Source organism: Cardiocondyla obscurior, linkage group LG04 (assembly GCF_019399895.1).
Source record: "Cardiocondyla obscurior isolate alpha-2009 linkage group LG04, Cobs3.1, whole genome shotgun sequence".
NCBI classification, from domain to species: domain Eukaryota; kingdom Metazoa; phylum Arthropoda; class Insecta; order Hymenoptera; family Formicidae; genus Cardiocondyla; species Cardiocondyla obscurior.
This window is the reverse complement of record NC_091867.1, coordinates 5,117,254-5,139,840: the sequence shown is the minus strand read 5'-3', so window position 1 is coordinate 5,139,840 and position 22,587 is coordinate 5,117,254. Positions and strand designations below refer to the sequence as shown.

At 44.9% G+C, this 22,587-nt stretch overlaps 1 protein-coding gene across 2 annotated transcripts in view; it reads right to left on the bottom strand.

Annotated features, from left to right (window-relative positions):
• Positions 1-22,587, bottom strand: part of LOC139101742 (fat-like cadherin-related tumor suppressor homolog) — a 170,003-nt gene that overhangs the window by 67,340 nt on the left and 80,076 nt on the right. For both annotated transcript variants that reach the window (XM_070655127.1, XM_070655126.1), the window contains exons 2-3: positions 12,372-13,305; positions 9,389-12,102 (exon numbers count right to left, since the gene is read on the bottom strand). In XM_070655127.1, the coding sequence (XP_070511228.1) occupies positions 9,389-12,102; positions 12,372-13,177 (3,520 nt within the window). In that variant the 5' untranslated portion in view covers positions 13,178-13,305. The remainder of the gene's footprint in view (positions 1-9,388; positions 12,103-12,371; positions 13,306-22,587) is intronic.

The following is a 22,587-nucleotide window of genomic DNA, read 5'->3' as shown; positions in this document are numbered from 1 at the left end:
TTACGTGGCGAATAACATTTTTAGATTTTATAGATGTTACAAGTAGATAATAGAATGTACACATTTTGTTTCGTGGACACGCGACGGTATAGCTCGTCCGGTGCATCTATTTGACACGCGGCATTGTTACTTCTTATTGGATTTACAATGTGAACAAAGTTTGAATGCTCTCATCCCTCTACAAACGCGTCAGCCGTCGAAACAGGAGCACTTAGAACATGTGTGTCAACACACGCGACGAAGTCACAGAGGCTCGCCAAGCCCGATAGCTATTTTGACTATTTGCTCGCCACATTCCTACGGGGGTGATCTCGATCCTCGTCTGGCTTAAGGGTTAAGGCGTTGCGCCGATGGAGCAAGCCGCAGCGGGAGCTAAGGCACTCGTGTACACGTAACGTATTCCCATGCTGTTACCTCGCGGAATGTGCGCCTCGAAAATCCATAGAATTCGACAGAATTCCCGGAGCACCATATGCCACTTCTGTGCCAAATACTATCAAGCTCGGGCAACGACGCTTGTTAAAAAATATATTTAAAAAATATTTTTAAATGTTAAATCTTAAATTAAATTAAAAGCCGATTAACGGATTGTTAAAAAAAAAAAGAAAAAAAAAGTATTATATTTCTTTTCGAGAGATTCGTACAAATGGTACAATTTAACAAAAATTTTATTTTATATAAATTAATTTAATATGTAATATCAAAACGTTTTAAATTTAATAACGCAAAAGAATTCACGTAATTAATAAGTCGGTTGTGAATACGAGAAATACAATGTGAAAGAATATTCAGATTATTTTCCTGCTCGAGATTTGCTCCTATAGAAGTGGCTTAGTCTTGGCTTTTATTTTATAAAATACGACGGATTTGGAGGCCCGAAAGTGACGCTAGGTCTTCTCTTTGGATATCGTTGGCCACCGCCCCTACTTTCTAAACCTCGGTTTTCTAGCTCTTGTAAACAGTGACTCGACGTCTTCGCGGTAGAAAAAAGACGGGGGTGAGAGATTTACGACTTCGCGGGGAAAGATTATCTGGCCAGTTCTCGGAAATAGCCTTTCGCGCATCGTGATTCTTTGCGGGAATGAAATACATATATTCGACGCGATTCTAATCAAAATTCTTTTATATTTATGCACAAGTACTTGAGTTTTTTCTGAAAGTTAATTTGAAATCATTAAATTATCAAGCTTCGAAAAGCGCCTTAATTTCGAAATCTTCCCGCACGAATAAGGCCGTATCTCCAATTTAACCGATGATAGAAAATACCAGCACATAAGTCGCAGTCTTTAGGTGTATAACGAGAATCTTTCCGGAAGCAACTTTCCTTTATGATTATTCCTTCATCTCGAGGATTCTCGAGAAAATTCTCAAGTTTGTTGGCGAAGATTGAGTCATTCGCGTAATTACGCCGGTGCTGCGGAAATGCACACTCGCAAGTTGTGTAAACAGGGCAATCATGCCCCTGGCATCAAATTACTGTGAAGACATTTCTCTCGCGCCTATTTTCTTATTCGTCTCTCTGTTCCACTGTTCTGTCGCGGCCTCTTAGATTTACGACTTAAAAAAAAAAAAAATCAAAGAGCGAAAACGTAGGTCATGGTTCGCGTCGACGATAAAAATACTTTCATGGATATAGATTTGTTTTTGCGATTCTTTTTTTCCCTTTTCATTTTTCTCATTTTTTTCCCCCCCAAGATTGAAAAGCCGAGAAAGCCTTTGAACTATGAATTGGATCCCAACCAACTTCAATCCTCTCAAACTCTAACCCTCAGCCTTCACTCGTCAAAAATCATGCTTCTTGTGAAAAGAAACGAACTTTGAGAATTTCCTCGACGGAGACGTCATTTATTAATCTCCCTCAGCTCCCCTCCCCCCCGAAACTCGTCCAGTCAATGAAACGTCCCTACAAAGTTCTGAATAAAATTTTTGATATGTTTTTAATTTAATTAAATTTGATTGAACCCGTAACTAATGAACGCGCATCAAATCTCGCGGTAGCGTAAAGTAAATATAACGGACGTCTTCGAAAAGAAATTTTACATTTAAAATGTCATTTTCTTGAACTATCTGTGTGCGTGTGTGTATTTGTGTGTGCAGAAGCGGATTTTCCCGTCGCAATTGCGACCTGGAAATCGGGCGTGCTTGCGGAAAAATTACTGAGAGCATGAGGAATAAAAATGCTCGCTGTTTTCTATTCTAAGTGTGCGTCCCTTCTCTTTCGAATTCAATTTTAACTTCCGTCACGTATACAATGACCTTTCCCCAATTCGAGAGAAATAATACCCTGGGCAAACTCGCGGATATTTCCCCGCGCATCAACTTTGTCGGGGCTGTCGAAGGAAAAGTTCGGTCTCGAGAGCATCTCGTTCGCGGTATTCGACGACTTCTATAAATAATTCTTATTTGGATTTATGAACGTTACGTACGTTCAAACTTCTGGAAATCAGCCTCCTTCGAAGGCACACGTTCGCGAAACTTTGCTACAAAATATCGCGGGACGCGGGATTCAAACAATACATTTTCACGTGAAGGGGCGTGCAAATATTTGCCCCAGCTCATAAGCCGAGGATTCTCTTCCAAATTCAGCCAGGGTAAGCGCTCGTGGAATGGGATTATTATCACATTTTGGGAATTCGCGTTACTCACACGTGGAACGTAATCTCGGGCGTACGAATCTTGCTCTGATTAATTTATTATGAACACACTTTTCATCCTCGTAAAAACGACGACGATCTGGTGCAGCTCGTGATTAGGATGAGGCTCAAGGGGTGAACGGCAAAAAAGTTTTATTCAAGGCCAGAGTTCATCCGCATGACAGCTAACGACATGCTTGGTGGATTGAGAGGTATGTTCTGTCAGCGGCCCGACTGAGTCGCTATGGGCCATACGCTATGGGCATTCTTTGGCAAATAACTTCTATGTCTATATGCTCCACGTAAATCGCCGCGCTCATATTGAATCCAAGAATTTCCAATCAAATATCGAAAGATGTGCTCTTCCTTTGAGGAAGGAAACGAAACGAATATCGAGCCTCGCCGGGATTTCCTAATATCCCGTTCAATAACCAACGAGTGGAGTCTCGTGCGACGAGTTAAACACAGTCGACCTCGTAACAGCGATTTCAATTTACTCGTCAAAACCGCGCGTATGCTAAGCCGGGGTTCATAAATGTCTTCGCGTTAATAGGTACTTTTGAAAGGTCCAGAAAAAAGACGTCGTGTCTACATATTCATAAATCACGACGTTCCCAGTAGATAAATAGGAGACGCCGAGTAGTAATCACGAGAGGTAGCATTTGACATATGTCGTAATTCAAACACGAGGTCAAAGTGCACGTAAAGGTTTAAAATTTACATGAAATAATTTAACTAAAAATATGTTTCGCTTTATCTCATTTTTACGATTGTATTTCACAATTTTAACTTTTAATGTAATTAAAGAAAGTTATACCAATAAATTTTTATCGTAACTACATGACATTTCCTTGAAAAAAAAAAAAAAAAAAAAAAAAAATTTGCGCAGAAACGTTCGTAGTTATTATACGTGAACGGGGGAATTTCCGTTTCTCTCTCTCTTTTTTTTTATTTCTTTTCCGGGTACTTCTGTTGGCCCTTCGGGCACAAAAGGGCGCGCAACGTGCGCGCTGTGTGCCCTTTCTGCATCGGACACGGCCCGCGCCGGGCGCGCCGTGGCACCGTTCCAAGACGAAGTTGCAGCGTCGCGGCCCATTAAATTTCGATGCAGCGAGCCTAATTGAATTACGGTGCCGCAGGACCCCCCTTTTTTCGAGTGCGCGAGGCGCATTAAATTTCTCCGGCAGTCTCCTTTCACCGCGGAAACGTCTCTCGAGAAATCGCACGTCATTCCGCTTAATGGCTAATTCCTGTGTACCGGTGCCACGTCGGTCACGGCGCGCGGTCATAATGCACCGATGATCGTTTCTTGATGAATGCACCGGGCGGGACGAATGTCTCGAAAACGAAATAGGTTTCTTGCTAATTCACGAGACACGCGAAAGCGACACTTTGACGCTCGCGTTAGGCAGCATTTGAGGCCTCTTGATGGCATCGGGGTTTAACAAAAGTTTAACTCGCCTGAAGTTTACTCGACAAGAACGATTCTTTTCACGATATATGCATTTCCTGATTATGTGTAATTACTCTGAAAAACTAGCCGATCGTATATCGCGATGGCGCGAATGGCAAAATGTATCGTTGCAGGTCTCCTATTTAAAAAATGTCTGAATTTAGATCTAAAAGATACAAATGTATTAAAAAAAAATATGACCCTCATAACCTGCTTCAGTCACGTCCGATATGTTTTCAGCGTTCGTTGAAATAAAATACAATCGTATACATTGCGTATTGAAGTAAATAATTTTGTACATATGCGTGTGCGCATCCGCGCGTATACGTTCATAAACTCGACGCGCGAATATACACGGTGTGTTGCTTCACTTCGTCAGCCATCAATAGTCAATCTTCACGAAATTTCAGGTCTCCGCGGGTGTTTCATAGAAACCCTATCGTTCGTTTAATCAAGCTCCGTCTACAGCCGAGTTTTCTCAGGGAAATAAAAATTCAAATAGCCCCCGCCGAATTTAATTCCTTTTTATTATTCGACACGAAAAAATGAGTGCCCCCGTCGCGCGTTTCTATTTTTAATCAAAGTTTAACCTCGTGTTTTCCACGTTCCTGACGTGAAATCTGTTATTAACAGCCGATGCGATAAAACTCAAACACCCAGTGCACGCACGCGCTCCCATTGTACATTTCTGCCTTCGCGTATACATATGTGTCGCGCGGTAGTATATTGATCTCCCGTCGAGCAAAAATAATACATTGTCAGTAGTATGCATATTCAGCCGGCGTAAATATTCATAAGTCGCCGGTGTATTGCGCGGTGTCAGGAGCACGAACGGTAACGTCGGCGGCGCCGATGGGAGTTGTGGTGCGGTGATAATGGCAGTGACGGTGTTGGCGGTGCCGGGTAATGGTGGCGATAGCTGTCACGCCGCCCGTTTAAGTCGCGAATAATTTCCCGGCGGATACTTAGGATCTATGGCGGGTACGTGATATCGTTCACGCGTAAGTCAATGGCTCCTCGTGTCGAGCATGAGAAAAAAAAAAAGAAAGAAAGAGAGAACAATTTTCTCCCGAGATCGAAAACCGTAGCGCGTGCTATTGCAAACTGAAGAACTAAGCTGTTAATCAGGTTTTTTTTATCGTAATTAAAAGACGATATTTTTTAATTTTGTAATAATGGTACGTTTTGCAAAGGACATCTAAGAACTTCTTTTTCCTCCTTTTCCCGCGAAAACAATATATTCCCGTCGGTACATATTGCGTCGCAAACGTCGCACAGTTCGTCGCGCCGCGACTAAACGCGATTAAGCTCTGATCGTTGTAGAAAAGTGCCACACCTAGTTTGCTGAGCAACCGACGAACGAGCCGAGCGACGCGTTTTCCGGTAAGCGAGCTAACACGTCATTCCGGTCCAGCTCTGTCCACTCTGCAGACCGCTGGCCGCGGGCGTTGCAGCGGCGGGCGTTAGTCCATTAATAAAGCTTTATATATCAACGAGCGTCCGCCGAAAGCTCGCCCAAGTTCGATCGTGCGCGAAACGAAGGAAAGCTCACGACGATCTGCTCGGTTTAAAGCAGACGGATCAGTATCCAGAAATAGCTGATCTTTACCGCTCGCTCTTTCTCTTTCTCTTTCCACTCTCTTTCCTTTATATAACTCTGAGTGAAGCCGTCTCCAGTTCTGCATTCTTTTTCATTTGATAAAACCGACGTATCCTTAATTTCAAGAATTTGCGAGAGAACAAAAACACGCCGCTACTTAAGTAATGCGCGAAACCGGAAATGTAAATGTATATGTTTCCTCGCGTATCGCAATTATGTCGATAACGTGCGTTAAATTGCCGCTCGATTAAGGAAATTAAAAGAGAAAAAGTTTATCTATGATTCGACTCAAATTGCGAGAAACTTCTTCCCCTTGAACGCGTTATACAGTGTATTTTGAGCCATCATACGATTTCCCCGATCGATCGTCATTATCCACTGCGTTGTTGGCACGAAACGTAATCGGTTTCACTGTAAATACACCGTATCGAACATACGGGTGTAATGCCGATTGCAGCCGGAGCTTTGCCTCAAAATCTCTAGTTCTCGACAACGTCGATGCCGCTGTGCAACTGATAATTTTCGGTGAATTTATTTATTTTGACATATCGCCGGGTACGGTATCGTGAATTACATGCGTATACGTGGCGGTCGTAAAGCCGTCCGGAATTGTTTTCTGCGACCGTTGTACTTTTCCTCGTCTCATAAACCGTTTCGCGATATTCATCTATCTGGAGTACCCTCTGTATTATCAAGCAGCTCTAGCGGAGCTTCCGAATGCGGACAACCACGGGTTCACTTTACCACGTTTTCGTCTTTCCCGCAGCTTCTATTTTTTAATGCAGCGGAACAGCTAAATAATTACGTCGCGGCGGTACTAAAGTCAACTTCGACGACAACGGTACTTCTCTTTTCACGTACTTCTGGATAAAAAACAACTACCATCGGCGTGCAGTCGCGACGAAGTCATTAAGCTATCGGAACCCTCGGTATTGGTATCTCATCTCGTTAGAGCTCGCTTTCATTATTTAATGTGACATTTCATGCTCGTTTGATTACGAAAACTTCTGTGACTTATCTGGCGGCGACGAGGTCATAATGAATGTATATCGTAATAAGCCACGTATCCATAGCTGCATGCGACTGCGGCTGTCACCTTTTTTCACTTACACGCACCAGAGCGACTGTCTCGAACCTTACGGTACGTGTACGACGAGCGCATAATTACCGGCGCATTGTGCCATTCGCGTAGCTTTTATTCCCCGAGACGAGTGTTTCTCTTTCTTTTTTTTTTCTCTTTTCTTTTTTTCGTTCTTTTTTTTCTATGCCACGCTGACGTGCTTTCAACGAGATCGTTAGTGGCGTCTCCAACAGAATGTACTCAGCTACCATTACACTCATACTAGATGAAAACGAATTCAAGAAGCGAGTCGATTTGAGTTATGTCTCGCGAAGGGCTTTTAAGTTATTTTTAAGATCGGAAAGAAGCTCGATATAATATTTTAAAATAATTTTTTAGCTTTGTCGCCAGCATTCTCGGTGCATAATTAAAAAAAAATTGTTTGTTATATAAAGAAATTAATTTTCGAGTATACGTTAAATTTTGCTCGGAGTTGTAAACCCAATAAAAGAAATTGGCATTTAATGTTAATTTCCAGCAAAACTACGATACGAATAAAAACGATTGGACGATACTAGGATACCCTCTTGAAATTAAACGTTTCATTAAGAGACGCATAAAGACAATAATAATTAAATTAACTTCCCGATACACACACGCACGCACACTTGAAATGCGTTATTATATTCTTCAGAGAAATTAAATTTCCTTATTATTAGTCGCTTAGTAAATACGATAAAGTGGTTTTACAAGAGAAGCCACCGTGCGTATAATGAGAAAGTGGATTCCAAAGAAGGCTTTGCATTTTAATCACCCTGGTTGAAAACATTAATCAATTTAGAACGTCGTTATTTCACGTCGCTGTAGGCTATGTAATAATGTTTAACAATAAAATTTCTATTTCTTAATTTGCGGTTTTTCCTCGACCGAGTTTCGCTGCGGACAGGAATACTTAAAGAAAATGTCTCGATTAGCAATTACACAAGTCGCCACTTGGCAGGCGCGAAATTTATAAACGTTTTTGATATCCAGCGAAGAATAAGTATCCGCGCGATAAATGTATAGAGGTTTTCAAAAAGTGTTCGCCTCCGGTGCAAGTCAACAGGCGAGCTGCAGTTAGTTCGTCAAGCGTTTTCGCGAATGCCGATAAAGTAGCCGCGTGATTTTTGATGCGAAATTTAGGAACGAGAGCTATGTTCACTTTCGCGCGAAATAAAATTTTAATTAGCTTTCGCAATTATAGCTTGATGGACGCAATTTTCGCGGAAAGATGACTAGACACGTCCCATCTGAAAGGAGGATGAGAAGCAGACTCAAAATTGTACACCGTAAGATGGATAACAAAAGCATAAATAATGAATAAATAGTAAATTCGCGTATCGTTACATTCGTTACGAAACATTATAACGTGCGGTTCTCGTCCGCTCGACCACGTAGAGTTTCAGAGCGGAATTGAGCGCCGATAATCGAAGTATTTCCTTCTCGATTTCTCCCGGCCATATAGCAACAAGATGTTCCGTCGCTCTCTATAAATAATTGAGTTTATGGACTCGGGTAAAAGCGCGCTTTTAAGTTTCCGAACACATTGCTCGCCTCTTGACTTCCTCGCCGATAGCGTTCCCGTTTAGTTCGCGACAATGTTCGCGATCCTTGAAACGAGTCGGTCAATTCTCATCCAGCTTACATACGCCGCTTATGTATTCGTATGCAAAAGTACGCAGCATGTGCTCCTCGACATATATATGTATAATATATTTTCTTACCCGGGCTTATAAATATTAAAAACTAGATAACGACAATAGCGAGACCGCAATGACGAGATGAATAAAGTTTCGCGTAATAAAAAAGAACTTTATTTAGCTAATGAATCTGAGTTAGCGAATACACGAGGGTGGGAATATTTTCTTTACGCAACTATGTTAAACGTGACCAGCGTCGCCGGAAAAAAAAAAAAAAAAAATACTGGCTTCGTATTTAGAAAAGTATCACTGCACCACAGGTTTGTTAGCAGGTAAGAGTATTTCTGTGTAAACACCCGCGTAATTGCTGTGGACGGCGCAAACGCTTTATTGCTGTGGGCGTACATATTATTAGGTATATAGAGCACCGCGTCCTGTCTGCACTCGCTCGCTTTTCGCCGGTTCGTTAGAGCGTGACGCACCCTTATTAATTCCGGCACAATATTTAAGCAGAAGCTCATAACTATTATCTGCCCACATCAGCCCGGTAAACCGCGTAAGCCCGACAAACAGGTAGGAGGGAAGTAGAATTAATTTAGCATCAACAATTTTTCAATCAACTTACGTCGGCCAACATTGCGAGATAACACGCTCCGCAAACATGATTATGTATGCGCGCCACAACCAGACAGAATTTTACCTATTCGCGTGGAAAATCTTAGTAAGATATCGCGGTTAAACGCGTGTTGCGTACGACGTTATTAGATATTCTTTCGAATTGTCTTAGAGTAATTAACGTGTCAACGGCAATTGTAGGAAATATAATACATCAATATCGATTAAAATTCAACAGTGTATTCCAGAAATTCGTAGTCTCTTCGATATTTATTAAAAAAAAAATTTCTTTTTTATCGCATGGCTCAACGATAAATAAGAATTTATTTTTATTCGTTGATCACTTACCTTCGTTATCGATGGAGAAGATTCCGACGCCGTCACCTCCGCGGATGCTGTATCCGATTCTTGAGTCTCCGCCAGGGGAATCCGCGTCCTTCGCTCGAACCGTTGTGACGAGAGTGCCGATGGGTTGGTTCTCGAAAACACTCGCGGACACGACAAAGTCATCGAAGACCGGCGAATTAAGATTTTCGTTCACGTCAATCACTTCGATCACAAGCATCGTCTCGGAAGACAAAGACGGTTCACCGCGATCGCGTGCGACTATCGTCAGCGTGTGCACTTGTCGCTCTTCAAAGTCTAGACTTTGAGTCGTTCTCACCGTACCCGACACCTTGTCGACCTTGAAAAAGCCTTCGCTATCCATCGCGTCCGACAGGAAGTATTCCACATCGCCGCCCGCGCCTTCGTCTGGATCCGTCGCGTCTACGACGGCCACGACGGTCCACACCGGCACGTCCTCGCGGATCTTGACGTTGTAACTCGAAAGCGCGAAAGTAGGCGCGTTGTCGTTGACGTCGTCGACCGTCACTCTCACGAGCGCGTCCGAGTACAAGGACGGGGTGTCGTTGTCTTTGCCTCCGTTATCGCGCGCGCGGATCCTCAGCTCGTATATCTCTTGTCGTTCCCTGTCGAGCTTCCCGAAGACGCTCAGGACGCCCGTCACGGGATCCACGCGGAAGTCATTGGTCTCCGTCACGAGAGAATAAGTGACGCGTGCGTTGTCACCCAGATCGGCGTCGGTGGCGTTGGCGCGCCATACGTTGGTACCGTTCAGCGCGGTTTCGGAGATTCTAAAACTTGCCAATGACTTTTCGAACTTGGGCGCGTTGTCGTTGACGTCCAGGATGGTGATCGGTAGCATCTTCGAGGCGGACTTTTGTGGTTTTCCCAGATCGAATACACTTATATTTAGATAATATTCGCTCTCCCGCTCGCGGTCCAGATAGCCAATCGTGTTCAGATTACCGGTGTCCGGATCGATTCCGAAGACGGAGTCGCGGTCACCGCTGGATATGACGAAGACGAGCTTGCCGTTGTAATCGAGGTCGCGATCACGGGCACATATTCTTACGAGGGTCGTGCCGAGTTTGAGCGACTCGTTGACCCGTATCTCACTCGGGAAATCGATGAATTCTGGCGCGTGTATGTTCTCACCATAACGACTCGGTATTAAAGTGTATTCGTCGTCTCGGGACGGCATGTTATTCTTCTCCGCGGAGGCGATCGCATCTGTCAATCTGCGTGCCACCCCGGTATCGTGACACTCGAATGCGCCGGTCTCATCCGTCAGGATTCTCGCCTGCGAGCCTAAATTCCGTTTAGCGTTTACAAGATGTATGTGCACAGGATTGACGTCCGCGAAGTGCGTGCCGTCGGTGGCAGTAACGTTGATAGTTCTCTCGTTGACCTTGATGTCCGACAAGTCGCAGGCCACCGAAAGGACGCCGCTGGCCGAGTCGAGAGCGAAGCAACCGTCGGAATTGCCGGACACTATGCGATAACTCACGATGTTCCCAGCGTCGAAGTCGATCGCCGACACGGTGATAATCTCGGAGCCGATCGACACGTATCGCGGTACATGGCCGGTGCAGTCAATTCGTTCGAACTGCGGCCGATTGTCGTTTACGTCCTTCAGTTTCACTCGTAATTGCATTTCCGCTTGACGCCGATTTGGCAAGCCCCAATCGCTGGCTCGCACATGCAGCAAGTACCCCCGCTTCATTGTTTCGTAGTCGAGTACTTGTTTAGTCTTGACGATACCGGAAAAGTGATCGATTTCAAACGGCACTTCCTTCAGGTTGTCGATGCTGTAAGATATGTAAGCGTTCTCCCCGGAGTCGCGATCTTTCGCGGTAACTCGTACGACGGACGTGCCGGCCGGTTCATTCTCGTCCACAAGCACCTCCATTTCTGGTTGATCGAAGATCGGATCGTTGTCGTTAGTATCGACTACGTTGATCTTCACTTTCGCTGAGGATTGTTTCCTAGTACCGGCGTTACCTTGATCGATCGCCGAGACAGTGAGGGTGTAAAATGCCTTCTTTTCAGTGTCCAGATTAACGGCTGTGTACAGCATACCTGTCTCGGCGTTCACGTGAAACTCGCCGCCTTCGTTACCGCCGACTATTTCGAGGTACACCAGCGCGTTTTTTCCCTCGTCCGCGTCCGTAACCTTAAGTCTTATAATTGGTGTGTTGATGGGCGCCGTTTCCGGTACTTTGACCTCGTAGATCTCGCGACTGAACACCGGAGCGTTGTCGTTGGCGTCGGCCAAGTGTATCGGTACGAACTTGTAACTGTATCGTTGCGGCACCCCACGGTCCATTGCGCGCAGGGTGAGATTGTAACCTTGCAGCGCGGCCTCGCGATCGAGCAGATGCAATACTTCGATGTTGTATTCGCCGGAGCGCGAGTCGCCAGCCGGGCGTATCCTGAAGTGGCCAGCGGGATCGCCGCCCACGATGTCGAGGCTCGCGATTTGGCCGTGTACACCGTCGTCACGGTCAATCACCCGCACGATCGCGTAGATGTCGGCGTTCGAATTCTCGACAATGTCGAGCAGCTGGTGCACGTAGATCTCGGGCGCGTACAAGTTCACCTGTCGTACCCTGATCGTGACCTTCGCGGTGCTCGCGCGGCTGATACCCGCGCTGCGGAACAAAACGCCGCGATCTTTTGCTAGAACTACCAGCTCGTATATGGCTCGTTCCGCGTACCTAATAAAGAAAATAAGCCACTTATTAATATTACGATATATATGACAATTCTATAATTAATAAAAAAATAGAAAAAAAAAATGTTGAATAAATTAAGTTTTATGTTAAAATGTAGAATGCAAAAATAAAATTTTAAAAATTGTAAAAGTATTAAATTAATAAAAATGATAAATGCATTTATGCGATTTATTATATTATATATATGTATGTATATGAATTTTATATTTCCAATTTTATAAATCTAAAATACCGAAAAAATGTACACTTACCTGAGCGGTCTTGTGAGCGTTATTACGCCGCTGACCGGATGAATGGCGAATTGATCGGTCTCCTCGGCGAAGCTATAATAAATCTCGCCATTTCTGCCGAGATCGGCGTCTTCGGCGATTACCCTGAGTATACTGCGGTGCAAAGGCGTGTCCTCTGTTACGGTAGTCTCGTACTCGATCGGATAGAAGAGCGGATTGAGATCGTTCGTGTCGAGGATCGTCACCACCACCGTGGTGTCCGCTTCAAGCGTGACCACTCTATTTCTTCCGTCGCGTTTGTTTGAGGTGGCACGCACTTCGAGCACATATCGGTCTTTGCGTTCGCGATTGAGCACGTCGACGTTGCTGGTTCGAGTCCGAATCAGGAGGAAGCAAAAATCACCGACCGTACGCTCCTCCGCTTTAAAGAACTTTTCGCGATCGCCGCTAACTATGCGAAACTTGACGTCAACGTCAGTGTCGGCGGACGCGAGCTTTATCCCCATCCTTTCTTCGGGCACGACGTACGTCTTGCCAATGGAATTCTCGGGAATGGAGACGTTGTACAGAGGATGCGTAAAACGGAACTCAGGTATCGAGGAAAAACTCGCGTCGTCTTCAAACGTGATCGGCAGGGTCGTTGCGATGCCGCCGCTATTCTCACTATCGTCGCCGTCGCTTCCCGCGCCTACATCTCCGCCGCCACGTGGCGGTGTAAGAGTCGTCGGCACGGGGATGTCGGAAGACGGGGAACCGGCCGTGGCCGCGAACAACCACAGCCACAACCATGGCCAAGTCTGCAGCGCGCGCTGCTTCATCCTGCGCATGATAGTATCGCTAGCTCATCGTCGATCCTTGACAAACTCTTCCGCCCGGTTTGTCTTTTGCCCGGCAGAACAAGGCCACTGCGAGGCACGAGACTTCCGGCCCCGTTTCGCGTATCGACGGCGGTCACCTGAAACAGTAAACAGCGGCAAAGTTAGTCTCGAGCGGCGAGTTAAGCGAAGACGTGGAAGTCTTCGCAATCTAGCACGTAAATACAGTCAAACGACAAGATTCAAGATTATCTTCCGCGGCAGCTACAGACTTCCACTCGATCGAGCGCGAAGACTAGACTGGGTTTAAAGGAGGAAGTTGGGACGAGCGAAGGGGGGATAACGGACGGAGACCAAACTCTCTTCCGGTTGTGCATTATTGATCGACGGCACGATCGACGTACGAAATGGCAGATAAATCACTGGAGTGCGAGACGCCGCGGATACTGTACTATCCGAATCAATTACTTATTGACGAGGCTCTCTTAACTTCACTCAATTGTCCATTTCGCGGAATTTCCGTCGAACGTAAAAGGGACAATCAAATGCAATTATGTATTCGTTACGTCGCTTCGGTAAAATGCGATTGTTCTGGGAGAGTGCGATAGAATATTCACGTATCGAAAATCGCAAATTAAAATTCCATTGACATTGCCGCGCTCGATCGAGTACGCCAATCTAGTTCATTTCTTCCAGAATATTTCAGTTAAATTATCCTTCCTAGCGAAGTTATGCATACTTAGAATATTCTGCGTTTACACGCGCTCAAGCGTGTGATCTCACAAGTAAAGAGAGACATTCTTTTTTTTTTTTTTTTTTTTTTTAACTGACGTTTTTTTATAGTAAGTAATATTAAGATTAAAATTTTTTTGTTTCAAAGATATACTCAGAGTTAAAACAATAGTGCCTCATGAATTTTGCCAGCGTAACGATTACTTCACCATTCGACAGTTCGTGGACCAAAGCCGCGATATCGCGATCTCGCGTCAGGATGCAGGTGGGGTACGATAGAGGCTACCAGGATTTTGCCTATCTTCCTAGTGCCCCGTACTCGTATACTCTCTAATCTTGACCAACGGATGCCGCAGGCCGCATTTGCACGAACCGACGTATGTTGCCACGCATTTGACAGCTCTGTATCGATACGTCCGTCGTTGGAATAGCACCGATACATTACACCGACTAAAGCGTACCGTAAATTCGAGTAACCAGCAGATTACGATTCTCCGCTTCTCGTTGCAAAAAAAAAAAAAAAAGACGTCGAAACATTCACGAAAAAAAAACTCAAGTAACTATTAATTGCGAATTACGCAACGTTTGTTTTTGCTCGGTAAAGACTGTAATAATCTGAGCGCGAATAAGCGTAACAGCATTTGCTCCTGGAGATAAAGCGGGAAATCTCGGATCGTTTGTCGCTCGCGAGTCGCGGAATTGTTTTCCGCGTCCGTTACGGGGCGCGAAGTTATTCCACTCGGAAATTCGCGAGGCGACGCGGTTATTATTAACTGGGCGCATCCGCTTTAACGACAAGCGGAAGGAAAATTGATCCTTTAACTCCTACTGAGTAAAACGTGGAACATCAAGATATGCACGCCGGTTTTTCGCTCGCGAGAAAGTTTCTATTCGCGCGGACTCCGAGCCAATTACGTGGCCACTGATTCATAACTGGTGCAATAAAAAGCGCTTAAACGCCAGGCACATTTTCCCGGCAATTCCCGCGTGATGTGCTCTCTCTGCATCTTTCCATGATAATACACCTGGAGAACGCGCGTATGCGAGCAAGTAAAACGAGGCGAGCGAGCGAGTCCGCGCCAAGTTGGCGCCTCTGAATATTCGCATTACGCTGCTACCGCGTCTGAAGCCTTGTACTCAACCTTGAACACGCCGCCAACTAGTTGACATTCTCTCGTGCATTTTCTGTCTGGATACGTTAATAACGCCTCGTTTTCTCCTTTTGCAGACAAACCGAATTGCACCGTTGTCAATTACCAAAGATCGCTAGAAAAGCTGAATTTAATATTGTACACAAAATAATAAAAAATAAAAAAATAAAAAAATTACGGCAAAAAGTAAAATCTAATATTAAAAATTGAGACGTGACTTTTGCAGGAAGCAGTTATTATTTTACATAAAGATGAAGGTAGAGAAATGAGTTTTTTAAATTGAAAAATAAATGAATTCGTAATTCCGGTGGTAGCGTTTAACGCATTTGTACGAGGGTCTCGAACAGTGTTAATCGGCACACGCGAGGCTGTAGTATTTCCACGTAAGCGCGACAACGCTTGCCTCCATATCAAATATGCTTACTTCAGCAACCGTGTCGACCGCGGAATACATTTTCCTCGGATTTATACTGCTGCATTACACGGTCAAGTCCATAGGAAATCCCGTCGCAATCTTCCGAAATATATTTGCATGCGAGGCCGGATATGTAGAAAGACTCGGGGTCTGCGCGATTTCGCCGCGTACGTATACGTAAATAAAATCACGTTTCTTTCATATCCGCTTAAATTCACTCTGGGATATCTAAGAGCGACGGATAGGCGAATATAGAAAATAGACGGAGAATGTCGGCACAATTTCTTTCGCAATCTCTTTTCCAAAGTTCGGCGGTACGTTCGCTTAGTCGAAATGACTACCGTGACAAAGTGAGATTATGCGGATATCGAGAATGACGACGGACGTCTGAGATTGTACTCGACGTAGTTCGCCCGAAAGCCGTGGGGGCTTTCTTTCTCTCTCAAAGGAATCAAGACACCGCGGCTGAATTGTAGAAACAACGAACGGCGACGTGAAACCTTTGACAAGAACGGTGTGCAAAAACATTCGGGCGATATTACGTGCCTCTCTTTCATCCGTATCACCCTCGTTTCTTCTTTCGATGAGATTTAAACGGCTTTGAACCCGTCGACGAAAAGTTGAGAGAACGACGGACGCGGATGATTTCGTGCTCCGAAGGCGTTCGGGGGTCGCGACAATGCACGTGCAGAAACTCGTTCTGCCAGTTAAATCGAGCATGAATTGCGATGCCGCGCGCATAAAGCGGAGCATCGATCTCGCGGAGGTGGGGGATTTAAAAATAATCGAGGGACAGATAGTGGACCGGGTAAAAAGAAAACGGCGGATCGTCCGAGAATATTTCCGCGGTATTTTTTCGTACGAATAAACGTATGTATGTACGTACGTTCCCGGGGTGTGCTGTCGGCGAGAAAATGCGGGAATCGCCCGGCTGGACCGGAGGACGAGCGAAAACAACGTACGCTGTCGGTATTTCAATGCGAAATACGCGAACGATCGCGCGTCCATTTGAGAGACGAACGACCGCAGAGTGCGCACGAAGAGGTCAGTCCGACGATGGACAGAATTAATTCCCGAGCTCGGGCTACATGTTCTACCAGCCGTCGTTGTAACGAATTTTGTCAGTTTACGGAGCAAACACACGCCTAGCCGCCTCATCTCGGGCCGAAAAAAAAAAAAGGGGGGTGCCCGATGCTCGCGTAGCGACGCGAAATATTTGACGGTGACGCAATTATTCTGAAACGTATTCGTACCAGCACGTTTGCATTCCCCAACCCTTCACAAAGATAGAAACAAAGGGATAAATCCGATTAACGTCCGCGATTCCGCAGTGCGGCGCAATCGTCCTGAATTCCGTGCCATTGGCATTTATCTTTTTGATGCAACAGAAAAACATTATTGTTTATCTATTTATCGCAATGACACTCCGAGAGCCTCGCGATGCTGCTTCAAGTGCGCATTAAATTATCAAATAATACAAACTGCATTCCTTCATAAACGTAAAAACTTGTCATGCGATCCTGGCACTATTTCTTTCGAACGTTATATCGTTATAATTGTTGACGGATAAAAAATAATTTTTATACGAAATAACTCGAGCAAGTTATTGCTCGTGAAGCCAGTTATATCATCGAAAAGAAAACGCTTTTAATTTTTCAGGATCAAGAATTATAAATTTCGTAATTAGAAGTCGAGATTAAAGCGAACCTATCCGCTCGTATTAACCGATTCGGTAATTTATAGATTAAACTTCGTTATCGGGGCGCTTGGATTTTCGCGCCAGCTTGACTTCTTACAGATGCTCTTGAGAACACGCCAGGCTTTTTATCGAATGATATCTTTTTCTTATCTACGTCGAGGGCGAGCCGTGCCCACCGACACGTCTCGCATCTGGTTAAGAGTATCTTAAAATACACACGAGTATCGAGGTTTCTCAATAGGCCAACGCATGGCATTCCGCATGATATTTACATTCCCACTAAACGTTAATCCAAGCTTTAAATAACGTCGGTTTCTTTACTAAAACGTTAAAAAAAAAAAATAAGATATTGGCAAATAGGAAAATCGTCAAACAGATATTATCACCGTCGTTGGCGACTGGAGCTATTATTTTCCGGTAAATATAACCCGCGTACGAAAACGATGAAAGAAAAATACCTATTTATTGGACTTGCAAGGTTTAAGCACCCGGTGGTACAACAATATTATTCGCGAGTTCACAAAGCGAACGTCTGTTTGAAAAGCCATTGCGTTCGCATTATATAAATAGATACTCCGGATTCGAGTGTAGACTCTAGTGCGCACAGCTTGGCAAGAACTATTACTACGTCGTAAAACCGACGTCTCGCTGTTTAACGAAATTATCCGGGTGAGTTTCAGCAACACTTATCTTTTCGCAGTTTATAGACCGCGTTCCCTCGGCCCATTTTGCTACGTACTTTATAGCGATTCGCCGAAACTCGCGGAAGAGCTGTTTCCTTCGACGAAAGCGGGCCAAGTTTCCCGACGGGCTCGTAGCGGCGTCGATGAAACGGTCTCGAAGCGATGGCCACTGCTAAAAAGATCGAACTTCCCCTAAGCCGTTTATTGCACGTCGCGCCGTTACGTAGATAGGATTTCTTGCACCTAGCCGGGCGCAAAGTCTCGCGCGGATTGCGTTATACTCCAATATACAGCGTCTAATGTACAAAGTTTGACAATGTCGAATGCATCGCGGAACCGACGAGCGGAGAAGCGTACGTGCTCCTAGGCGTTATTCCCATTTTCTCTCTTCGACGCCGCGCCACGAATACCTCCGCGAATTGTCCCGAGGTTTAATGCACGTCATTTCCGATGCTAATAACGCCGCTCTCGCTCGGCTCGTGCTCGACCGCGTAATTGCGAAGGAACGCGCGATAAGAAAATACCGTAACGTGCCGACACCACGTTGGCGCCATATAAACGGTCGCTGCTCGCGAATAAACGCATTCGGGGGGAAAAAAAAGAAGAAAAAGAAAAATATGCCGATTTATCAAGATACGCGTCAATACGGTGAATCGACAAAGATCCGATTTTTACCACTTTACACGCCGACAAGATTCGTTAATTAATTTTATTCGGCGTTTCTCTTCTCGCACTTACGAGAAAAGGAAAATACGTATCGAATCGGTGGAGTGTGCAATAGATGCCGCGGCGGGAAAAAAAAATTATGCAGAATGCAGTCCGAGATGTCCGTTTGGAGCGAGATTTTTCTTGGAGAAAGAGGATTTCCGTGTTTCGCTGGCAATCCAGTTACCTGCGTACATCGTGCGAGAGGATACGGCCCCCATCCTTCATCCTTCATCCTTACACGGCGAATGCAGCCGCAAATCATGTAATGCAGACGGCTTGTTGAGTATCCAAATGAAGAACTAGCGAAGCCACTTCGGCGAAGTGCGGCTGCTCTGCTCCTGAGACGACGCAACCACCGAGAGCGCACATGCGAATGCAGCAAAACGTTGCAGTGCGGCTTTAAAGCCCGGACAGAAGGAAGGCGAAAACAAGCAACGGCGAAGATCGTGCGGGATCATTACTATACCATTTCCCTTGGCGAGAGAGAGAGGAGAGGCCAGGTGCAGAAAAAGGAAGAACGTACTAAGAGCATACGACAAAAAGCGACAAAAGCGGCTCTCTAACTGCCGGCACCTTCGAACGCCGTAATCCAGTAATGCAAATACGATTCTCGGCCACGATTTTCTTACTTCTCTCGCGCGTGTCGTAATGCAAATTTTTTTTTTTTTGAGCTTGCTCAAGTTTTTACAGCCGCGCGATTTAACCGGCGCTTTAGAATTTTGTTTGCGATCGTTGAGAATCTATGCAGTTCGGACGAAAGGTTTACGACATTCCGATTCGTTTTCTTTTTTTTTTTCTTTTCCGTACGATGCTATCGACAAAACAAACAATCTCGAGTGATAATTCTATAAAACCACGTAATCTCGAATTATGTGAGCTGTCCCGAACGATAGGAACAGGATACCGTAGGCCGGGTAGAAATTTTATACCACCGCCAGCTGGACCGTTTTGAAATCTCCGAAATCTCTCCGAGATTTTTCCGCTTCGTTCGACCCTAGTCGGTGGGCAGGAATCGCGCGCGATACGGTCTCGTCTTTCAGAGCGGGATGCAACTGCGACGGCGAACAATCGCGCTGACGATCGTACCAGCGTCGACCGGCCTCGCATCCCCGGTGAAATGAACGAGGACAAGCCCCGTTCTCGTTTGCCCGCCTCAGGACCGATGCGGCCAGAACAGGCCCACCCGCATTCGAACGTCGTCCTTGACAAATGGACGCTCGCGATTAAATCAATTCGGCGAGATATGGCTCTCTCGCGTTAGAGCGACACGTCACGTTGCGTGGCCCTGCTATTTATGTGCTTCCACGCGATCGCGATTCCGAATCGGAGCTGAGCGACCGGGGTGAGCGGGAGGGTGGCACTCCATCGAATCCCGTTATCCCGCCTGAATCTTGCCGGCTTTTCGGGTTTGCCGGCCGCTACGAAGAATCGATTTGTAAGCTCGCGCCGACTTTTCCCGACAGTGCCGATCTCGGGGTCTAGCTTTTCATAACGATCAATATTTATTCCATCCCGCGACGCGATTAATTGTTAACACGCGATTACTTTTTTAGATCCGGCTATTTGCGATAAATGAGAATCCTCCCTCTGGCGCCGGTGATATACTTTTACGAAATGTACGACTCGCCGCGACGATTATTCCGGACGAATTGGAATTACGGTTCTTAAATCGCGCGACCATATTTAGTGACGCGGCGGAAACCAGTTCACCAATAAAGGCTGTGAGCATACATCGGCATTAATAGGGTGTACGAATGATTTTAATGAGGTAGAATCGATCGAGCGAGCGAGTAGGTACTCGCGTACCATCAAAAGCCCAATACCCCGACCAGAAAAGACAAAACCGACTGGCTTTATGCGGCTTCCATCCGAGAGGCTGTAGAATTCCGTGACACGTAATGGATTTATTTCCAGGGTCCACGGTACGGGCGTTGTTCTTTCTCTTATCCCCGGTACAAGATATAGAAAAGCCGTACAAGCAGCGAGATCGTGCTCAAGAGAACTGAGGAAAACTATATACGTATACAGGCACACTCACCGTCAGAAATGGCGTTCATGGTGCTGTGACGACGGCTAGCGTATGTGATCTTGGTGGTGTGCGTCGAATCTCACACGAAGCGCGCGCGTAGATGTGTCGCGGAACACCGGTCACCAAGGACTGAGGGGGAACGCACTCCTCCCTCTCTGTCCTCGGCGACCGAGAAAAGGGTAAATCACGTGCGCCAGCCGCCGTCGTCGTTCGCCGCAGCAAACACCATATCTGTTTTTAAGTATACATTGTACTGAAACATGAGCTTTCGGATAATCGTCACGAAAGCAAATCGTCACCATGGAAAAATAAGCAAACGCGCTTAAAACGAATCTTAGTATAATTTTCGCGTTGTTTTATTTTTTATTTTTTTAATTTTTTTTATATTAAATGACTCGCATCACAGTGAACGAGAACGATTACGAAATAATGCAGTAGTATGTTTTTAACTTTACTTGAGAATGAGCTATTATAATAAAATGCTGTTGTAGAATATTGTTGCACGATAGCGTCGCGTGTAAATAGCAGACGATAATATGCACACGTGGGATTAACGATGTGCCTGCATGAACGCATGCGTCTTCTTTTTGCTTTCTTCGCGTGACGTTAAAACACACGTACGGCTAATGAACGGAACTCAAGAGTAAACTCGAGAGAAATATCCATTCCAATGTTTATCCGAATCAGATAATTCTCAGTGACAATTCAGAGACGGAAGCTCAAATGTATCTCGTCAATCTGCTATTGAAATAAAAGTAAAAATATGTATTAAAAGAAATGCCGTAATACGATTTCAAAAAAATATTATGCGTTAATTTAATATTGCTGTGCCAGGAAATCTTTTTTAATGCAATATTTGATAATAATATTAATTTATTCAGTTATATACGCACACGTACGCATCTACGAGCTCGTACGTGCGCCAGTCGAGAATACCAATGCCATTTGTAGTTCTTGCGTTAAACCAAATTTTTTTTTTCTTTTTTTTTTCCAACGAAACTCCAGTTACGAATAAAAAAGTGCATCTTAATTTAAGGAAATATCTATTTCGAGATAAACCTATTGCAACTAATCCGATTTAAAAGTCGCATGTAAATATATATTTGCGTTGAATATTTTCTATATAGAGAAGAGGTATCGATATACTCAGACGAGCACACCGACACTCGAAACTCATTCCATTACTGCGCGTAGCAATATTACGCTTTCGCCTGACATTTCACGAACGGCAAGCTGTCGTCGCGGCTTTCATGTATGATTTTTACCAGTGTTTCACTGATATTGGTTTCGCATTGCTCCCACAACTCGTCAATCAGTGCTTTATACGCCGAGCTCAATCAACGGAAAAATAAGAAAATAAAAAATGATCTATGTATCTATTTTTTTTCAACCGGAGTTAGTTACACGCGACAAGTGTCAGAAATAAATAACACTTGAATTGTCTTGCGAAATTGGAAACTAAAATATTTTAAAATCTAGTTATTTATAATTTAATTAGCAGTCAATAGTTAACAAATAATATATGCGTATGTTTAAAAAAGTAAAAAAAATTAAAAAATTGCCTTAGTATAATATTAATTAAAAAAAAAAAAAGACCACATTTTGGCCGCTTTGATAATTCGAATGTCGACCAACGGGCACAAATGAGACGTAATAAAAATTCGAGTAATGTAAAACTTTCATGCGAGAGTTCCTGTGATCATGTGCCGCGAAGGAGCACAATTTGCCGACTCATCTCTGTTCCAGCAGGCTCCCAACTGGAAACGAAACATGTGAAAGGTCTCTCTCTCACGTTCTTCTTGTACTTTTACGAGCCGACCGATCCGTGATCTAATTCGACATGGGACGAATGGTGCGCGTCCAGCGATTCCTTCCTGATTTTTCGATTGGATCTCGCCGGGTCGTTTAGTATTGTCCTCCGATATCACCGCGAGACGTTTCGATCGTCGGACCCCAGCGCATTGTCCGCGCTCGTGCGCGGTATTAGGCGATTCGTTCCGTCGGA